The sequence below is a fragment of the Neopelma chrysocephalum genome, unplaced genomic scaffold (genome assembly GCF_003984885.1).
Source record: "Neopelma chrysocephalum unplaced genomic scaffold, ASM398488v2 Primary Assembly neopelma1_74, whole genome shotgun sequence".
Taxonomy (NCBI): domain Eukaryota; kingdom Metazoa; phylum Chordata; class Aves; order Passeriformes; family Pipridae; genus Neopelma; species Neopelma chrysocephalum.
In genome coordinates this window covers 2,322,071-2,341,532 of record NW_020897735.1, presented here as the reverse complement: position 1 = coordinate 2,341,532, position 19,462 = coordinate 2,322,071, and the positions used below count along the sequence as shown (strand labels likewise).

General features: G+C 44.9%; 1 protein-coding gene across 2 annotated transcripts in view; it reads right to left on the bottom strand.

The window, feature by feature from the left end:
• Window positions 1-19,462, bottom strand: part of PAPPA (pappalysin 1) — a 182,032-nt gene that overhangs the window by 105,592 nt on the left and 56,978 nt on the right. For both annotated transcript variants that reach the window (XM_027687758.1, XM_027687759.1), the window contains exons 4-7: window positions 19,031-19,324; window positions 14,763-14,955; window positions 8,535-8,656; window positions 2,501-3,008 (exon numbers count right to left, since the gene is read on the bottom strand). In XM_027687758.1, coding sequence (XP_027543559.1) covers window positions 2,501-3,008; window positions 8,535-8,656; window positions 14,763-14,955; window positions 19,031-19,324 — 1,117 coding nt within the window. The remainder of the gene's footprint in view (window positions 1-2,500; window positions 3,009-8,534; window positions 8,657-14,762; window positions 14,956-19,030; window positions 19,325-19,462) is intronic.

The following is a 19,462-nucleotide window of genomic DNA, read 5'->3' as shown; positions in this document are numbered from 1 at the left end:
CTGCAAAGTCTGGCTGCACAGATATGCTGAATTGCAGCAGTACAGGATGAAACAACAGGGTGATGTGAACAGGTTGAGAGAGACTCCCTTTACCTCTACACATTTATATAAGTAGGAGCATGGCCCAACACCTCTGTCCCTGACTTTCCTGAAGCATCTTCCCTTCCTTCCTGCTTAGGGACTTAAAAAGACTGTGGCTACTCTTTGCACAAGGTGCTAATGAAAAATTCATATTGCTTTTGTCTCTACCAGATAACCACAAGCCCATGCAGAGTCTCAGTGAATTTGTTGCATCTCAAGGTGTGGGCCCAGCAGCAGCCTCTGAATCTGCAGGGCCCCCCATCCCCAGGGGATCCAGATCAGTGCTGTGCACTGTGTGTATTATGATAAAAAAATCATCTCACTTCCCAACATTTCAAACACACGCAGAAGTCTTGAATCACACAATCACAACATGGTTTGGGTGGGAAGGAACTTTAAAGATCATCTTGTTCCATCACCTGCCATGAGCAGGGACAACTTCTATTAGACCAGGTTGCTTCCAAGCCTTTCCACCCTGGCCTTGAGAAGTCCCAGGGATGGGGCAGCCACAGCTTCTCTGGGCAACCTGTGCCAGGGCCTCACCACCCTCACAGTAAATCAGCCAAAACAGCCTCAAAACCAACTACAAGTGCTTAAGAATCTGCATATTTGCCTCCTCACCCAGTGACTGAAACTCAACTTTCCAAGTGTCCTGTCAAAGCTCACTGGCAGGATTTTCCCTTTAGTCCCTGGCAAGACACAAAGGAGCTGAGCCCATCAAGACTAGAGGGTTTTGCTGGGATTTGGTTGGAAGTTCGGCTGTGCCAGCTTCCAGAAGCATCCATTTCTGTCCACTGATCCCAAGTAAAGCCCAGAAAGATTAGCTTAGAAGTTCTACCTGATTTTTAGCTGGCTGTGTAACTAGGTGAGACATACAGAGGGGTACTGCTACCCCATGGGATTTATTCAATGACCCCCAGGAAAACTGTCATTAATCCCTGGCTACTGATTTCATTCTTAGAGCACTCTTTCACTTCAGCTAGAAGTGACCCACAAAATCATAATAAAAGACAAAGAAATAGAAGTCAGAATACAAGTGACGTTTTGGGTTGCTTTTTTCTTTCACATTGTGTTATGAAGTCAAAACTGGACCTGTTTCTGTGGGAACTTGTGCTAAGGTATGCAAATATTTCAAACCAAAGCAGTCCCATTTTCCAATTGGAGTGGGCCAGGTTTCAGGCAAAGATGCTTTCACAGCAAAACCTTGGGAAAATTCACCGTTTTCCACATTTCCAATATGCCAATATTCATCTCATGCTAAGTGCCAGCAATTGTTTGAACAAGGCTGCAACCCAAGAAAGCACTTAAGCACATGCTTAACTTTCAGCACATGAGTAATCTCAGTGATGTCCTGGGTTTTTGTTAGACTCATTACTGTTAGTTACCATGAGTTTTTAAATCCATAGGGACAATTTGCATCTTCTGAGCTGTATAATTGGGCTGTGAAAGGGATGGGAGCTCATGATTACTGAATTGTTAATTAATCATTTTTATTATATTTAAATATGCTTTAGAAGACCATAATGATGTATGCTTCCTTGATATTAGCTGTACTAATTAGATCATCTTTTCTAAATTAGAGTGCAGTTTTCTTAGCAGGTTTCCTTTTATCTGGTGTTCATTTTTCAAATGAGCTTCATGTTGTTCCCACAGATGAATGAATCACTTCCAGGGAATCATGTTATGCCAAAGATGTTTTTCTTACTGTAGAATGCCTATGGGTAGATCACGGGTCTCCTTGAAATCAGTAAATATTTTGAAGTTGGGCTTTCCTCAACAATCATGAATCCTTTGACTAGATGAGTGTAACTGTGTCTGGGATGAAACTCAGTTCCTATAACAAACCAGGGCATTTGGCATGTTTACCACGTCAGAACAATCTCACACCGACACAACTCAAAACAGAAAATAGAAATGGTTGAAACACATTTATACACCTGAATGTGCAAGTGTATTTCTTTGCACACTTTCTTTAGCAGATAATTAGAAATTGGCACTGAAAGCCCTGCTCTCTCATTCTCCATCAAAATATTACTTTCAAAAGATTCCCAAGGAAATGATGACTGTGTTACTCCAGAGGTCCTCAGTTAGGTTAGCCTAAACATTTAATTTATCATGGCTTAGGTAAACTGCAATATCCTTTCTGGTTAAGGAAAACCTGAATTACAGATCTCTGCACAACTAGCCCAGAAATTTCTCAAAAACTATCCATGAAATCACAGGCTATTCACTCAAGTGTGATGCTCCTGGTTTCAGAGACAAACTATGAGAACATTCTGTCTTGGTAATTCTTGGCATGTCTGTCTAGCTCAACATCCTCACAGTCACTTGGGATGCTGGACATTACCAGGATGAGAAGAACAGGGTACTGTTTTGATCTGAACAAGGTGATCCAGCTCTCTGGAAAGCAGTTACTTACGTGTCAACATATCTCCTGCTGAGGTTTGAGATGACAACTGGAGATTCAGACTGGAAGGGAGGGTCCCGAACCACTTTGTACTGGATGGGTTTGCAGTCTGCACACAGTGTGCTGTGGGGCACAGAGCTCAGCATGGCAGCATCGATTTCCAGGTGCTCATCCAGGGTGTAGATCTGGATTCCATACACCTCCTCGCCCACCTGTCCTGCATCCAGCTTTATGGTCAGCGGGATGTCGCAGAAGACGTTCTGCGGCCCCAGAGAAATGTTCTTCCCGCTGACGGTGAGCAACTTGATGTCATTCACTGCTCCACTGGAGTCCCAGTCCGGGGAAACAAATGTCACCCAGATTGTGAGAGACTCTGGAGTCAGGGGATAACGGAACTCCAGCTGCAGGTAGCAGCCCTGGGGCTCGGGACAGGCTGGGGGCACCGTGTGTTGGTTGACTGCCGAGTTGGGACTCCACGTCCTGACGCTGGATTTACAAGGCTGCTCCACATCAGGGTGCCCTGGGAAGAAAGGAGGAAGCAGAGAGAGGGCACAAAAGAAGTTAGAGAACACGGGGTGTCACTGGCATCAGTTTTAAAAGACAGACTGGTGGCAGGAGAGCATATCTGTCCAGAAAAATGATTATGTACTTGAGCAGAACAGGCATGGCCAGCATGGGGAGGAGCATAAAACCAGCCTCTCCTGGCCAGGTGAGAGACACAAATCATGTTTAAGTGCCCAGTTAGACTGGACGCCACACAACACACACCGTGCCAGTGCATTTGGTCCTGAATTTCCTATTTCTAGTGTCTTTCCCTGTGCCAAACAATGATATTTTCTACCCCTTCCACTCCGTAATTTACCTGATAAGCAGAGTCACTTTGCCTTCAGTTCACCCACTACTTACTCCCTTGACTCTCACTCCAAAATACAATCCTTTCCTCTCTGACAAAGACAAGAATAGAGCTTTTGTTGGTTCCAAGAAGCTGTTGCATTGTGCTGTTCAGGGGCAACTCCTGTGACATCTACACACTGGTTTTTGGAGGCACAAGGAGCACAGGTCTGAGCTGTCTCTTTGAGCTTGTTATGAAACAACAGGCACTTGTACTCTTACATTTCTCTCCGGTGGCTGTGTTCAACTACATGGGAGGTAGTGCTAAAAACTAATGAAAGCCACAATGCTTGCTGGGTTCCCAAATACTATGGTAACATTACAATTTGGCGTGGAGTCGTGGACTGCAAGATCCAGAGAGGTCAGATGGGTGGAACAGTTGGTAACAGAATCCAGTGAGAGCTATAAATACCCTCTTCCTTCCCAAATAATCACACAAAAAGGGAGCAAGCATGACAGGGAGAAGCCAAATACAGAAAAGAAGAAAGGGAAAAGTAAAGATAAAGAAAGGTAAGGAGAGGAGAGAAATGGAGAAAGCAGAGGGGAAAAAAAAGGAGAGCACAGCTGTTTGCAGCTGAGGAAGAAAGCATGATAAAGCACTGGGCAAACATGGACAAACAGGACATCACTACTAATTTAAAGAGAAAAGGGTAAAGTGTGAAGGTTATTCTTATTGTCTATGATCCAATGAAGTGTTAGAAATGCACCTCTTTTGTCAAGGATAAACAGCTCAGGGAATTCTCCCGTTCCTACCAAATGAACCCAGGTGCAGAATAGATTTCCTGGCATCTCAGGCAGCCCTCCTGTGATCCAACACAGTTGCCCTGCAGATGCCCAACTTTTAATGCTTCTCCCTCACCCACACACACCCCGTGGGCCTCCTCCCTCCTCACATGCCACGGAGTGGTGGGAATGCCACTGAGCTCAGTGTCTGGAGGGACCACAGCAGTGATACAATTTGAAGAAAGCCAGAGGTCCATTTAACACGCTCCAGTTTTTCCCCCTGGCAAGCTCAAGAGCCCTGTGTATCATCACCCTGAGCAGCCAGTGCCCCACTCAGCTCCCGTTATCTCCCATCACTCCTGGCCGTGTGTGCTCGGCTGAGCCCTCCCGTGACTTTCTCAGCAAACTCCTGACTGCAGCCCTGAGAAGGTGTTTTTTGACTCCAGTATCTCAGAGGGCTTTGGAGAGATCTGTGAATCTCACCACTGCCATCTCACAGAGAGGAAAATGGAGTTAATGGCTCACAGCCCAGTACAAAAGTGGTGTCTGCTTGGGATCCTGCAAATTCACCTCTGCAAGTTCAAGGCCTCTGCAAGATCTGAATACCAAACAAACCTACATGTTTGGGTAGATCAGGGTGTGATCCCTGGAGATACATGAATTGGACTCAGCCTCCAGGGAGCTTAGAGCAGATCATTACCCCAAAATGGGAGTCAGATTGTATTCATTCATACACTGAAAACCTCAATGAAGTTGAGATAAAGAGACTCTTTCTTAAATATCATCAAACACTTAGAACTGGGTAAGAAACATTCATTTAATTGTGGAAGAGGATGAAAATCCTATTTCATGGAACTGGATTTCTAGAGATGGGTAAGTACTCTGAAAATTAGAAATATTTGAATATAAAAAGAAACTGTGTAGAATTTATTTTTCCTCTCTGCACTCAGGTTCTGAAAATCCTTTGGCTTATGAGATAGTCAGCTAGGTCAGTCAGAGAAACATCATGTCTTGCCTGACAGAAAACAGGAATGTGAGGTTTGTGAGGATAAGCCAAACCCCATCTCCTGGTTAGAGAGCAGGGATGGAAGGTTGGGAGGGGGTCTTTCCCCAAAATGTTGTCCACAGCCACAGCCTGTGTGTCAATCCTTCGTCGTGTAGTTCAGTCCAGTGGCTGGGATGAATGTCCTGGCATTGTCCTGGCACACGGACAGAGCCTGAGCTGGGATCAGCAGAGCCTCAGGATGTAGCTGCTGTCACAACTGCAACTCACCTGCCACATTTTGGGTGGCCAAGACAAAGGAACCATCCTGTGGGACTCCAGTGTCCAGCTGAGACCTTTCCCCTTGCAAATACAGAATGAATCGGTCTCGAGTGAACTAATGGCCCCTGGGAAAGGCAGGGCACTAGAGCAGCCTAAGGCAGCAACAGGTTTAATTGTATTCTCACACTTCTCTCAGTCAGCAGTGAGCCAGGCAGCAGGAACTGACTGATATATGCATATATTGCACAGCAGGCAAAGCAACATTCTGGGCTTGAGCCAAAATCACCTTTCTTATATAAAACATTCCTTTGACCAACTTCTGGAGGTGCTGTGAGGTTTGTTTATCCAGCAGGTGTTGCTGGTGAGAATCCAGGTAGGTTAAAGCTTTCTAGCTCTATGGTGAAGATAAGGAGTAAATCAGAACTGCTGGATCTCCAGGGCCTTTCCACAGCCACTGCCAGGGAGCAAACAGCCCCTCGTGCAAGGGCCACAACTGGCTGAGAAAGAGCCACAGAATCCCTCAGCCTGGGGGCTGGATCCAGCTATGCTCAGGAATAAGCAGGGCACTAGGAAGGAGCCAGAGCACTGCTGGTACCAGCTCCCTGGGGTAGCAGTGTATTGGTGCTGTGAGACCTCAGGAACATGAGATCAGACCAACCAGAGGCACGTGAGGAATGTGGTTTTCTGGTCAGAAGCTGGATGAGTCCTACAGAACATTTTCCATGAGTGTTGTGTCAGATTTTAAAATGAGTTCATTTTGGCCATGAGTAGGCCTCTTTTGTCTTCACCTTCCACGAACGTTCAAGCAGTGGAGATTTACACCCATGAGCTCCTGCAGAAAGTGAAATTAAAGCTTGCATGCTTTGGTACTCATAGATAGACAATTAAAGAAGCCAGACAATGATCTAACTGTGCTATTTGTAACTCAGACCAAGTGCAAATAGGCAGAGATCCTGAATGTCAGGGAGTGTGGCAGTGACGACAGAAAATCACGGAGCAACAAACACCATACACTCGGTGTATTTTCCACTCTAAAGTGGAGACAAATCAACAAGGGGACAGGATTCCCAGATTTATTTTTTCCAGAGCAATGACACCACAGCAATTGAATGGGGCAGATAAGGATCAGACTGCACCCTTCATAGTTAAGAACATGCAGGCACACTCTGCAAGGAGAGGAAATTAAATGCAAAATGCCACTGAGTAATAAATCTTAGAGTAGCTTAGTTTCTCTAGGAATGATGCCGCTGGCAAGACGTGTGAGATCTAGAAGTTTTTCAAATCAAAGGCTGTTGGAGAAATTTTGATGGAACTGCATATTTCAATGGAATATGCAGTCCTCTCAAAATCAAAACACTTCGCAAAATTGGGTTTATTTGGACAAAATTTTATTCTGGAAGAGAAAATGGCAAGAAAGTTCTAACACTATTGGAATATTGTGTTTGGACATTTCTGGAAGAATTATTTTCACTTTTGCACCTTGAAACATTTTCCATTTTGATATTCAAAGTTGCCTTTGCCCCAGATTCTATACTAAAAGGGTATATTTTCAAATGTCATAATTTTACCAAAGTTCACAAAAGAGCAATTCTATGAGCTAAACAAAACATTTTGGCCAGCCTCAAACACTTTTTGTTTTTAATTTTCCTCCGTGGAGAATTTCAAAAGTTTCAAGTTTTGTTCCAAATGAAACCAAGTTTCAAAGTCTTGTAATGCTTGGCTAAGTGGAAATTCCACCTTCCACCCTGAACTACTGCTGCAAGCCATCCAAACTTCACTAGTGCTGTTTACTGGATAATCCAGTCACACTCTCAGCCAGAGCGCTGCTTCCCAGGATGGAGCATCCACTCAAGGGGCAGGTGTGCTCTGAGCTGTGCCCAGCAGCCTGGGCCTTGGATATCGTGGAATCACAGATTGGTTTGGGCTGGTGAGACCTTAAAGCTTTTTGTTCTGCCCCCTATCACGGGCAGGGACACCTTCCACTAAACCAGGTTGCTCTGAGCCCTGTCCAACCTGGCCTTGGACACTCCCAGGGATGGGGCAACCACAGCTTCTCTGGGCAACTTATTCCAAACCTGGGGGCTGAGTTGGAGTGAAACAGAACCTCTGCTGGGCCCCCACCCTGGGACATGGGTGTGTGGGGCAGGGGACACTTGTCCCATCAAGCAGGGGGGATCCAGCTCACTGCACGTGCTGACCTCAGGGCGAGGGAAGGCTCCTGGGTGCCAGCACTAAGTGTATCACCACATTATCACAAATAATCTTCCTTGCAGAATAACTCCCACGTGCTCTAGCTGGAGGACAAAGAAGCCCTTAAAGGAAGGAGATATTTTTATAACGACTTTGCAAAATCCAGGGGTTGGCCTTGGGGCTCTATGAGCCCACCTTTGTGCTTACAGTGAAATCTGGGCCAGGAATGTGCTGCTCCCAAAGGAACAGCTCATGACGGACAGATTGAAATAATACTCTGCTCTTTCCAAACCATGATTTGTGGTGACTGACCTCTGCCTGGTATAATCTTAAATATGCTCCACCACATCCAGCTACTTACGGAGCGGAAGGTACACGTGGAGGAGAGTTAATGATGGAGATCTAATGACACTGTACAACCAGCCCTGCAGACCATTCTCCCTCCAACACGCTCGAAGAGAAGCAATAAGAATGACTTGCAAAACACCCTGAACTAGAGAGGGCCTGACATAGTCACCTGCTTTCCTGCTGCAGAGTACCTGCCCAAAGGGCAACCTCCTTTCAGCCTGGCTGCTGCTGCAGCCCTCTGCTAATCACCACAAGCAAAGGCAGCAGAAATCAGGCCCAAATAAATAACAGTTCTTCACTTTTGGAGTTGGAGTAGAGGGAGCAAACAGCTCCCCTGAGGAATTCGTCTGGCAGATGTGAATGGTCAGCATTTCTTGGCACTCTGCTGCTTTGTGAAATTCATGTTCAGCTCCCGAAATTCACTTAATTCATGGGCAAGGGCAGGACCCGGGGGCCAAAACACAGGTATTTCAGCCATGGCATTACCCCAGGGCACGGCGTTTCTCTGTCCTCTAGTTTTGCTCACGTTACACGCCAGTATAATCAGTCACTCTCCCCCAGATTTTCCCACTGCCTTTGTGGCTCTCCTTTGACTTTGGCCTTTCTTGTGCCCCCAGCTTTGTGACTCACCTTCTGCCTCCCGTGGGCTCCAGTGCCCCGAGGGGTCGCAGGGCATGGGGGACGAGGCGCTGAAGGCGTATTGCACCAGGACTCTTCCTTCCGCACACAGATCACATGCTGATCCCACTTCTCTAGGAGGCCAGGAAAACAGGAAAACACACCAACTTAGTAACAGCTGAATGAGCTGCTTATTCAACTATATTAAAAGCAATAAGACTTAGAATTCAGGTCCACTTAACCCTCTTTTTCTCAAGGCACTGAAAAGAGTGTTTTCTGATGATGACCTTCTGCAGATTTAAGCTAAGAGCCCGTGTAGACAGCATTTGTGTGCCCTCCATCCAACACAAAATGACAGCAACCTGGGAAATCACATTCACCTATATTTTTTCTTATATTTTTCCCCTCTGCACCGGATCAAACTCCGACAAAAGAAAATACATGTTGCTTAGTGTTTAGAGCAGAGACAGTGGCCTCAGGAGATTTCAGATCTATTTCTGCTCCCATCATGGATTTATTTATTGCTTGAACTTGTAGTACCTTTAAGATTGTGAAGGCTTTGGGCATTCTGATGGTTAGAGGAAAGAGTGAAGTCCCAGGCTCTGAAACCATCAGACAGAGCTGCTCTACGAAGCACAGCTTTGCTAAGTATGCAAGAACCTGCTTTTGGAGGTGTCTCACAGCCCTGATGATTACAAGCCTGGAAAAGGGGTGGGTTATGAACACAGAGAATAGAATATGCCCTTAATTCTTTTTTGTTTTTTGCAGGGGAAACAGGGATCACAAAATTTGGAAACCTTGTTTGACCCAGAATGTGTGGCTATTCATCCCAGTGAGCTGCTTATTATTCAAAATTCATTGTTCTGCTTTAAGTAACACTTCCTGCTAAAAAGGAAAGTTAAAAATTAATTATCCTAATGATCAAACACACCTAGGAAAGGACAAGTTTTAGGCAAACAATCTGTGTGTAACACAGTGTACTCTCTACACGACCCGAGTAAGTATGGATTGAGTCAATTACTGTGATAATTTATATCAACTATTACAATCAGCTATGCAAATTTTCGCCATCGTAACCACCACTGCATGATTTGTTTCAGCACTGCTTTGAAGAGGGCACTGTGATCCTCAGGCAGAAGCTATTTTGGATCCTCAGTGAGGACACCAGGACTGTAAATTTACTCTCCCAGCTCTCCCCAGCTGTGCCATCGCCTTTCCCTTCGGTGGTAGGGATGGCACACACTCAGCTGCTCCACAGCTTAGCATCTCTCATTTGTTGACAGGGATCTATTTGAAAGTCAGCTTTCTGTTGGCTTCATTAGGCAGAAGCAGGGATTGTCAACGATGGGACTTGGAATGAAATCAGTGGTAAAACTCATACCCATTTCAGTGTGGCCACCCCCACAAAGAGACAGTAAATGACTGTCTCAGGCAGAAAGAGATGCACCTGCTGAAAACACCTGAAGAATTAAACGTGACAGTAAGGTAGAATAAAGAAGAGGGAGGCAAAAGTGTCCTCCTCTTCCTTGTATCATCTGTAACACTCTTAATGAAAAAATTTGGGCCTGTTGTGAGCAACTTCTCTCCGTGTCCCATTCACCCACCTGCACTATTGGCATGACATTGCCTCCCTATTTCATTTCCCAGCTGTCTATTTAGCAGTGGTTTAAGTGTCTAACTCAGCTTGCTTGAATAGTATATGCAAAAAGAAAAAAAAAGAAACCAGAATAATAGGTACTGAAAAATCAAGACGTAGAACTATTGTTGTGCAGTTGTTTTTCAGACACATCCACCACTAGTCAGGACAGAAGTCCCTGCAACAATAACCTTTCAGTTTTTCTACAAAGAGACTTCTGCATTAGCACTTGGTCCTGGATGAGGACAGGGCTCTGAAAGCCAAGTTTCCACAATTAGGACTGCTTTTCACTCAAATTAGCAGCTATACAATTTCATCACAGGCTGCCATGGTGGAAAAAATGGTAGGCTTATGGACAAACATTTCCTTTACCCAGTGAGGACTTGGAGGTAAGAGAAATCACAAGGAGCATCATGTGGGAAAGGCTATGAGCAAACTTTCTCTTTTTACTTTTCCAATTTGGGAGCCAGACTCAACCCTGATGTAACTCCACTGGCTGAAAGGACTTACACAGGGGATGACTCCTGGGTTAAAGTTTTTGGTCTGCAGACTCCTGCACACAAATCCTACAAACAGCCATGAATGTCAAACCTAATTATGGAATCACATTTACTGGCTTATGAAAATCTAAGCCAGATCCTTACACCTTATGCAGCCATGGACAACAAGGAAAAATGAGCATAAATTGGTTCAAAACACTATTAATTAGGAATGATAGCATATCTGCCACCTTATACACCAGGGCACATGACTCCTCAAAGTGCAGGGTAATGGAAAATCTAGACTTCTCTGTTTTCTAATAAGCCAAGTACTGGGGAAATTCCAGCTTATGAAGTTCAGAGCACAGGAGGAATTCATTCCTACAGCATGATATTTCAGTGAAGTGGATTCAAAATCTAAAGATTACTAGTGAAAAACAGACAATTTCCTTCAGGGCCAGCACCAGTTCAGTGGGCAACTCAAAACCACTACATATCTGTCATTGCTTTGGGTAAAGAGTGCCTGCTTTTAGGCTAAATTGTAGCTGCTTACTTGAAATTCAGAATCAGTGCTCTCCCTTCTAAGGCACTGAAACTTTCCATCAAGGTTTAAGCCAGTGATTATCAAGCCCAGTCATCTCAATCTGGGACACCACACTGACCAAAATATTTGCTTGCTAAGAATGAGATAGCATCAGATTCATGGAAATTAATGCAGTCACCTCAATGAAAACTTGGAAGAGAAGATGCATTCAAAGTTTTCTGCCCAGGCAGAATTTGCTGCAGAGCCCTATTACAATAACTGTTTACATCTGCCTGTGCATATCAAACAGGAGAACAGTCAATGGATGAACACATCTAATGGATGCAGCCAGGAAATGAAGAGGCTTCTCCTTTTCTCACTTGTTTTCACTTGTTTCGTTGGCTCTGTTATTATTTTATTATTACATATTATTATATGTGTATGCAACATTTTTTCATGCTTGTTTGAAAGGGAGGATGGAGAATGGTAAGTATTCCAATCCCACGTGCAATAGCTACAAGAAGAAATGCTGGTTCTTGATATATTTGATTATCAGGGATGTTTGGAAGCTCAACCAGCTACTGGAGTTTAGGGTCAAAGCATGTTGGAAAATTTAAGTGCAGGTAAATGACTCTCTAGAGTGAAAGACCAAACATCAGTTGAACACTCTAAAGAGGTAAGGAGGGTCTGTCAGGAAGATTTTACTGCTGTGCACAGCTCATGTACCTACTCTTGCCAAAATGTGAGAACACAGGATAGCTAACCCAAAATTAACAGGAATCATGAGTTAATATTGCTCTCTGTCCCCAAATCCACATAATTAATCAATAGGAGACCCTGTGAGAAAAGCATCTAATGCACCTGTGGTAGAGTTGCATCTAAGCAGGGGAAAGGCACGTGGTCTTTACTTCCACCCTTCCTCTCCCTTCAACCACAGACCTGTCAGGACCTCACACACAGACACAGCCAGCCCAGTGCTGCATTTTTAAATAGAAGGCTAAATTTTCTCTCCCTGACTTTCATTAGGCAGAGGTCACTGCCTGTGCACAGCTCCAGAGAATAAAAGAGACATAAAAAGAATTTGAGTTACGCCTACAGTAGCATTGTAATTTGGATCAGGAGCGAGCTGTCGAAGTGAGACTCCTCCCCTTGCCCACTTACAGCACCTGGGTCAGTCCTGGAGCATGGAAACTGGACCAGGTTTGGAGAAACCAGAGTGGAGGTGTGCTCCAGGACCACACCTGATGTACTCCCACCACTGGTGCCATGGGGCACCAGGAACCCCCCCAGAACCCCCCCAGTGTTGACGTCAGGTCTTCATTAACCACTGTTTTGCACTGGAGATCTACTTATATTGGGCCACAATACTTGCTAATGTAGCCAGAGCCGTTCATGCTTTGAAGGCCCTTTTACACTGTCAAAACAGCAAGGAAGGGGCCTCTGTGCATTAGAAACCAGGCCCAAGGCACTCAGCAGCTGAGTATCAGTCTTCTGTTTTTTACATGAATAGTCCCATTGAAGTGAATGAGTTTATTCATTCAAGTGAGGCAAGTAAAATTTGGGCCATGGTGTGCACTTTGTGTAAAAATATCTGCAAAGATTTACAGTATTCCCACACACAGATAAGATTATACTTGGCCAATTTTACCTCCTACTTGTCTTGCACAGTGACCCAATTTCACAAATTGATACAGGCATGTGGCTCTAACCGAGCAGAGCTGGACACAACAGTACTGGAAGTTCAGCACGTGAACCTTTCCAGGATTAGTCACTACAATAATACTGTCATCCTTGTTTTGATTAACAGATCAAAAATTTGGGCATGTTTGAGACAGGATCATTTATATATTTCAGTGACATTTTTAAATGGTCACGGCAACATTTCTGTTTCCATCAGCAGTGGGAATCTCATTTTAACAAGGAATTGGACTCAAAGTATTTGAGGCTGTCTCTTTAAATCTCTTCAGTAATACTGAGCACACAGATTTGAAAGCCCAAAGGAGTTTTTTTTTCCTGGAAAATCACTCTTTATTTAACATATGATAACTCTGTTATGAAATTTTAGATTTAGCAGGCTATCCACTGTGTGTTATTTAAGAAGCAAGTAACTAGAGGTTATTAAGAACATATTGATTGAGTTATAAGAAATATGTAATAAAGGCATATTTGGTTACATAACAATTAACTTTGCATCAACGTGTTTTTAAGAGGCAGATGGCATTTATTTAACACACAATAAGCATCTTCTGAAATCTAAATTAAATTGGAGAAATTTAATTTGCCTGAAAATGATTACGGGCTAAAAAATTCTGAATTAATTTTCAGAACTTCACAAAAGTCCTTTTCACAGGTCGGGAATAAAAGGATTCAGTTACAAAACTGCAATTGAAGCAAACGCTGTTCAGAGCACAAGACCTCTCTTTATCGATTCCTATTAGGGTTTGATTACCCTCCCCATATCAATCTGCAATAAAGGTGGAAAATCTCATCTGAGCAGGAAATAACAGCTCTCTGCCCTATGGGCTAAAGTGTAAATTGGGCACTGAAATGGCCAGGGTGTCCTGGCAGTGCTGGAAGGAGTTCCATCCCTGATGGAGGCTTTCAAGGTGCTCTCCCAGCACAAAGCAGCAGTGCTGAGGCAGCTCTTTGGGTGTTAATACGCTTGTAAATTCGGCCTCCTGTGCTCTGAACTGCTGCGCTCCTGAAGGACACTCCAAGTTTGCTCTCTATAAAACAACAAAGCAGAAGGTGGAGAAGAAATGCAAACAGGGGAGGTGAGCTCATGGTAATGCGAGAAGGTCAATCATTTGGGAAGTTCTCTGCCAGGACTCCACAGCTCCTGCAGCTCATCCAAGAGCTGTGTAAGAGCATTTAGGTGAACTGCCCAGTTGCTCAGCTCATCCTGGGGCAGAGTTGCTCTGGCTATGGGCTGCAATGTGCTGTGAATCCTGCCCAGAGCCCTGCATTCACCTAATTTTTCATTACTGATCTCACATACTGCATGTCTATAAGACACAAACACACACACACACCCCTACTGTGACCTACAAGATGACACTCATGCTATTCAGGGGTTTGGGTCTTTGATTCTGCCTTTCACAATTCCCACCTCAGACCCACAGCTCAGAGGAGGGAGCATTTGTCCCCATCCCCATCCCAGCCACCTCCTTGGCCTGTGAGACTCCACAGCCCACGAGCTCTGTGTTGTCACAGGAGTAGAAACAAGATCCACTTTGTCCTTGCCAAGGAAACATGCAAGAGGAGGAGAGGGAACATGCAGGCAGAGCCAAAGCCCACAGGTATTCATGAGCAGCAATAACAGCAGGAATCACAGGGCTGGAATCTTTGATTGAAAATTCCTCCTGTAACATATGGAGAAAGAGATGCCCTTTACATGGCAAATCAATGGCCTTCAACTGAGAGCTACAGGCTGAGAAAGGAAGAGCAGACAACAGATCAATAACCTCCTCAGTATGAACCAATTTAGGAAAGAGCCTTAAGACTGAGCACAGCCCATGATCAAGCTGTGAGCCCGGAGCAGGGTCCCTATTTCTCCCTTTCCCATCAAATTCAGCACAGAGTGCAGAGCAGCGAGTGATCACCTTTCAAAGAAGTGGCCGTCGATGGGTGGAAACCACTCCAGGGTGACAGAGGTGGAGGTCCGAGCCACGATCTGGGGGGCAATGGCAACAGGAGCCGGTTTCTTGGTGGGCTGCCAGCTCTGGTAGACGAGGTCCAGGTAGCAGTGCATCCTGGCCACTTGGTTGGGAGTGAAGGAGTCGGTGCAGTCATCGTCTGGAATTAAAACAGAAGCCACATCAGCCACGTGGGAGAGGAGGTGGGAGCAGGAGAATTACGACCTGGTGAACAGCAGCTTCTTGCAAGGGCTGGGATGGGCTCTCACAGCACTCAAAAGTTAATGGTCTGTGAACAAATTAGCACAGCCATCACTTGTGGAGGCAGGGAAAGGAAACAAAGGTTAAAAAGGAAAAAAAAATAAGTCGATAAATGTTCCCTCCCTCTGACCTGGGATACACCTGAAGCACCCAGAGATCATCCCTAGATGAGACAGAGACATGTGGAGGTAAAGGAACAGAAAGCCTCAGTGCAGCACCTTCTGGCCAGAATCGGGGCTACCAGTGGACCTCTGGGTTTAAAAGAATTTAACATTTAAAACAATATCTCTGAGAAAGGATGAAAGGGCAAAGGATGGCTGGTGTCAGGATAATGCACTGACTGAGATTCATGCAAACTGTAGGTGACAGACTTTTTCAGATTTCTTCGATTAAAACACCACAGAACTTCAAAAATACATAATTTTGAAAGTTCTTAAATTTTCTAATGAACTAATAAAAACGTTCTGAAAGATCAATTCAGAATTACAAACAATCATTACAAACACTGTTAAAAATGTAAATGTTTGTGCAGTTATAGAACTGAATCTGAGATTAGCTCAGTTGTTTAGACACTGTTGCTAATAATGCCAAGGTTGTGGGTTCAATTCCTATATGGGCCATTTGCTTAAGAGTTGGACTTGAAGATCCTTGTGGGTCCCTTCCAACTCAGAATATTTTGTAATTCTGTGAACTTTAGTTCTGTGAAGACTCTCCCTAATTACCACTATGATTCTAACCCCTTTCAGAACTTTTCACTAACGTTTTTGTGATATTTCACATTTCTTTTTCATTCAAAATTAAGAAATAACTGCGCTGGATGATTTCCCATAAATACCCATTTCTCATTTCATCTTGTTTTCCTCAAACATGATTTGGCAACAAGAACACATCGAGTGCCCTCTGAACACCATACAGCTTTACAGCTACAATGCCCCAGAGAAGTAGAAATTTGTTGTTTCTCTATTGTGCAGATCACAGAGGGAATAAATATGTTGTGCAAAGTCACCCAGAAAAGCTACACTGAGGAACTTGGCGTTAGCACTTTAACCATTTCTCTGGTACTCTTCCCATCAGATGCAAAGCTCTTGAAAACACAGAGTGTTTCTTCACATGCAGAGCTCCCAGCCCAGCCCAGCCTGGTCCCAGCTGGGACCTGTGCACGCTGCTGGGATACAAATAATGACAGCTCTGCACAGGACAACCTCTGCACTTCTCTGGGAAGATGCAGGTCACCAAAAGCTGCCCAGAGACATCGGAGGTTCAATACTGTAACACCATCACTGGATGCTCTCATGTTCTCAAGTCTGTGTGGTACTCCAGAGGAACACAAAAAATGTGAATTTGTTCTAAAGAGAAGTGTGTATTTGCTGGGTAGTTTAAAACCTGACCACATCTTCCCAGAGATGCCAGGAAAAGGAGACAGCTCCGGTTGGGATCCTGCCCCAAGAGCAGCCCCCACCTGCAGTGAGGACACACCAGTTCATGTGTTCTCCTGCATCTCTCCCAGTTCCACTGAGCAGGGACCCTCCTCTGATCAGACAGAAGACACCACCCGCTTGATAATATCTCCAAATCCCTGTGGGTATGCAAAAAGCTGCTTTAATATGACACCTCTGGATTTCCTCAATAATTATCGATGGTCTACCCCTGAGAGCGCTGTAAAAGCCATAAATATTCTTCACGGAAGCACAGAAGGGGACAAAGGCCCTTAACAGCCATCATAAAGGAACAATAAAATATATATAGGACAAAGCAGTGAAACAATGGCACAGGAGAAAGATGACCTGCATTCTCAATGTGTTTAAACATCAGCACAGGCTGTGCCCTGGGGGTGGGGAAGGGAGGAGAGGAGAGGGAGAAAGGTGTTTCACTCGATATCAAGAAAGGCTCCAGATCCTCAGATAAAGTAATAATTAGAGAAATTCAATACTTTGCTGGGATGATTATTCCAACAGAATTCAGAGGCAGAACTCCTACTGATTTCATGAAAACTTGTCTAAAAGGCCAACTTATCTTTTATTTGGGAACAGCACAGATATTTGGACTTGTAAAAACAATTTACAAGTCCTGTTTCTCACACTACTTAATCTTCTGGACATCGTAACTTGTTATTCCAGGGAAATAAAAGTTACCCATTAAGTCAGTGCTTTGCTCAGAGCTGGACAGATGGATGTTAGACAGGGACAGACAGATAAACACAAGGTGATCAAGCTGTACACGAGCAGCAAAACAGAAAGGAAAGGCAGTTCTTAGAGCTGCATGACCTCAACCTACATGTTTCAAAGGTATTTCGACAGCAATCTGATATCCTGATATATTTTACTCCACTGGCAACAACAGAAAAGCAAACAGATTCATGCATGAGCTCCAGAGATATCTATCATGTCGCTTCACTTAATTTTTCAAAGGAAAAAAAAAGGTTTCAGCTCAGAACACCAGCACACATGGAGCTCCCAGGAGCAGATAGGTATCTCTGTGGTCTGCCTCCTGCTCAGCTTTTGAGACAACTGGCAAGTTCTCTTTGGAAGGAGAGAGCTCAGTGTTTGGAACAGCACACTCCACCCCTTGTCACATCCACACAGCACATTGGGTGGATATTGTCATCTGAAGAGGCCCTGACTTATCTGTGTGATGTTACAGGAGGCTGTACCAGGCAGTCAGGCTCCCTGCCCTACCACAGGCACCGCAGCTGAGGAGCTGACTCAGTGTGTTTGTCCCTGAAAATACCCTCTAAACAAATAGAAAAATAAAGAGAAAGCTGAGCATCACTTTTAGCTGGTGCCACAAAGGGCATAAAAGCATTTCTGTTATAAATCATTTCAATCCGTGCCCCAGATGACATTAAACACTTTGCTTCTCTACAGTTTTATTACAGAATAAGCACTCCTGTGACCTTTTGAGTGGGCAATCTGTGTTTTTGCCTGGAGTATAAAGGTGCCCTTCAGTGTCTGTAAGCACATTGCCTTTAAAATGTTGTTGATGCTGTCAGCTCACTGTCACAGACCTTCACCACAGCGAGACTGGGACTCAAAATAAAAGGAAATATGAGTCAAGGTATCCCCTGTTCTTTCTGGGAAATAACAGAGGATTCCTCAACTCCCCTTGAACTTCCAGGGGTGCAGCAAGGACCCCACCCCAGCCCCATCTGATGGGTCAGGGTCACAGGAGCTCATGCCCTCCTTGTGTTACACTCTGTTGTGAGGTGTGCCAGGAGCTGGCACGCTGCTGTGCCTGCAGACACCTGCACAGTTATAACCACAACATCAGCTTTTGCTTAAGGGGGTTGTTCTTGTTGGAGGGGTGGCTTTACCACATTTATACAGAGCCACTGTAGTTGCATTCCCAGTACAAACCACCACAGCACACTGGTAGTCCTTGACCAGGCAGTATCACACTCTTCACACCCTAATGATGAAACTCAGATGTGAGTGATTCTGATTGAACAACAGTGACTCCAAATCAAACCTAAACATGGCATTTCAACAGACACCTGGAGGCACGAGAAGTGTGACATTAGTTGTCCATCTATCACAGGTTTATCCTGCAGCCTTGGTGGTATCAATGTTCATCTGACATTCAGTATCTCCTTGGGAGAGGATAAACAATCTCTGAAGTTGGATTTTTCAAGGAAGACCTCATAGATCAGGCTTCCAGACCTCAGGGAAACAGGGTGTCAAATTTGCTGTAGAGCCTTTAGAAGCTGTTTTCTTAATGCTTATCTCATTTTCTTCCCTCCCCCAAACCTTCTGCCTGGTCTTCACATGAAACCAAGTGAAGTTGGGGAAAACTGGTAAAAAAAAAAAGGACAACTGGAAGGGATTCCTGAGGCCATCAAGCCTGGTCCTAGACCTATGGACACACATGTGAGCATAAAGCCCCACCTGAAATGACTGCAGAAATCAGAGGAAATACTGCAGTTCTTTGTTCTTGCCCAACCACAGACCCCTCCCAAAAAGCCAAGGAACCCCCCGTACCTGCGTAGCTCATGAAGTTACTGAAGGGCGTGTTCAGGAAACTGTGAAAGCCACAGGTGTCATTGCCAGGCCCGGGATCCCCACACAGCTTGTGCTTGGGAGCAGGGTTGGTGTCACTGCACAGGTCCCCAGTCTCGAAGGAGGGCTCGGTTTCCATGCACGGGTCGCTGCAGGAGAGGATCTCCGAGATTCCCCGGAAGACGTGATAGAGCCCCAGGCTGTGCCCGATCTCATGGATCATCGTGTGAGTGTGGCCAGGGATTCCATAGAAGGAGGGATTCAGCACAATGCCACCTGCAAGGGGAAAAGAGAACAGCTTCTTAGGTTTGCCTTGTCTCCCTTGCAACAGCAAGAGAAAGGGAAAGGAACAATTCTAGGGGCAGATCAACTGGCAGCTCATCAGGTCCTCTGTAGCACAGACAACCTTTTGCA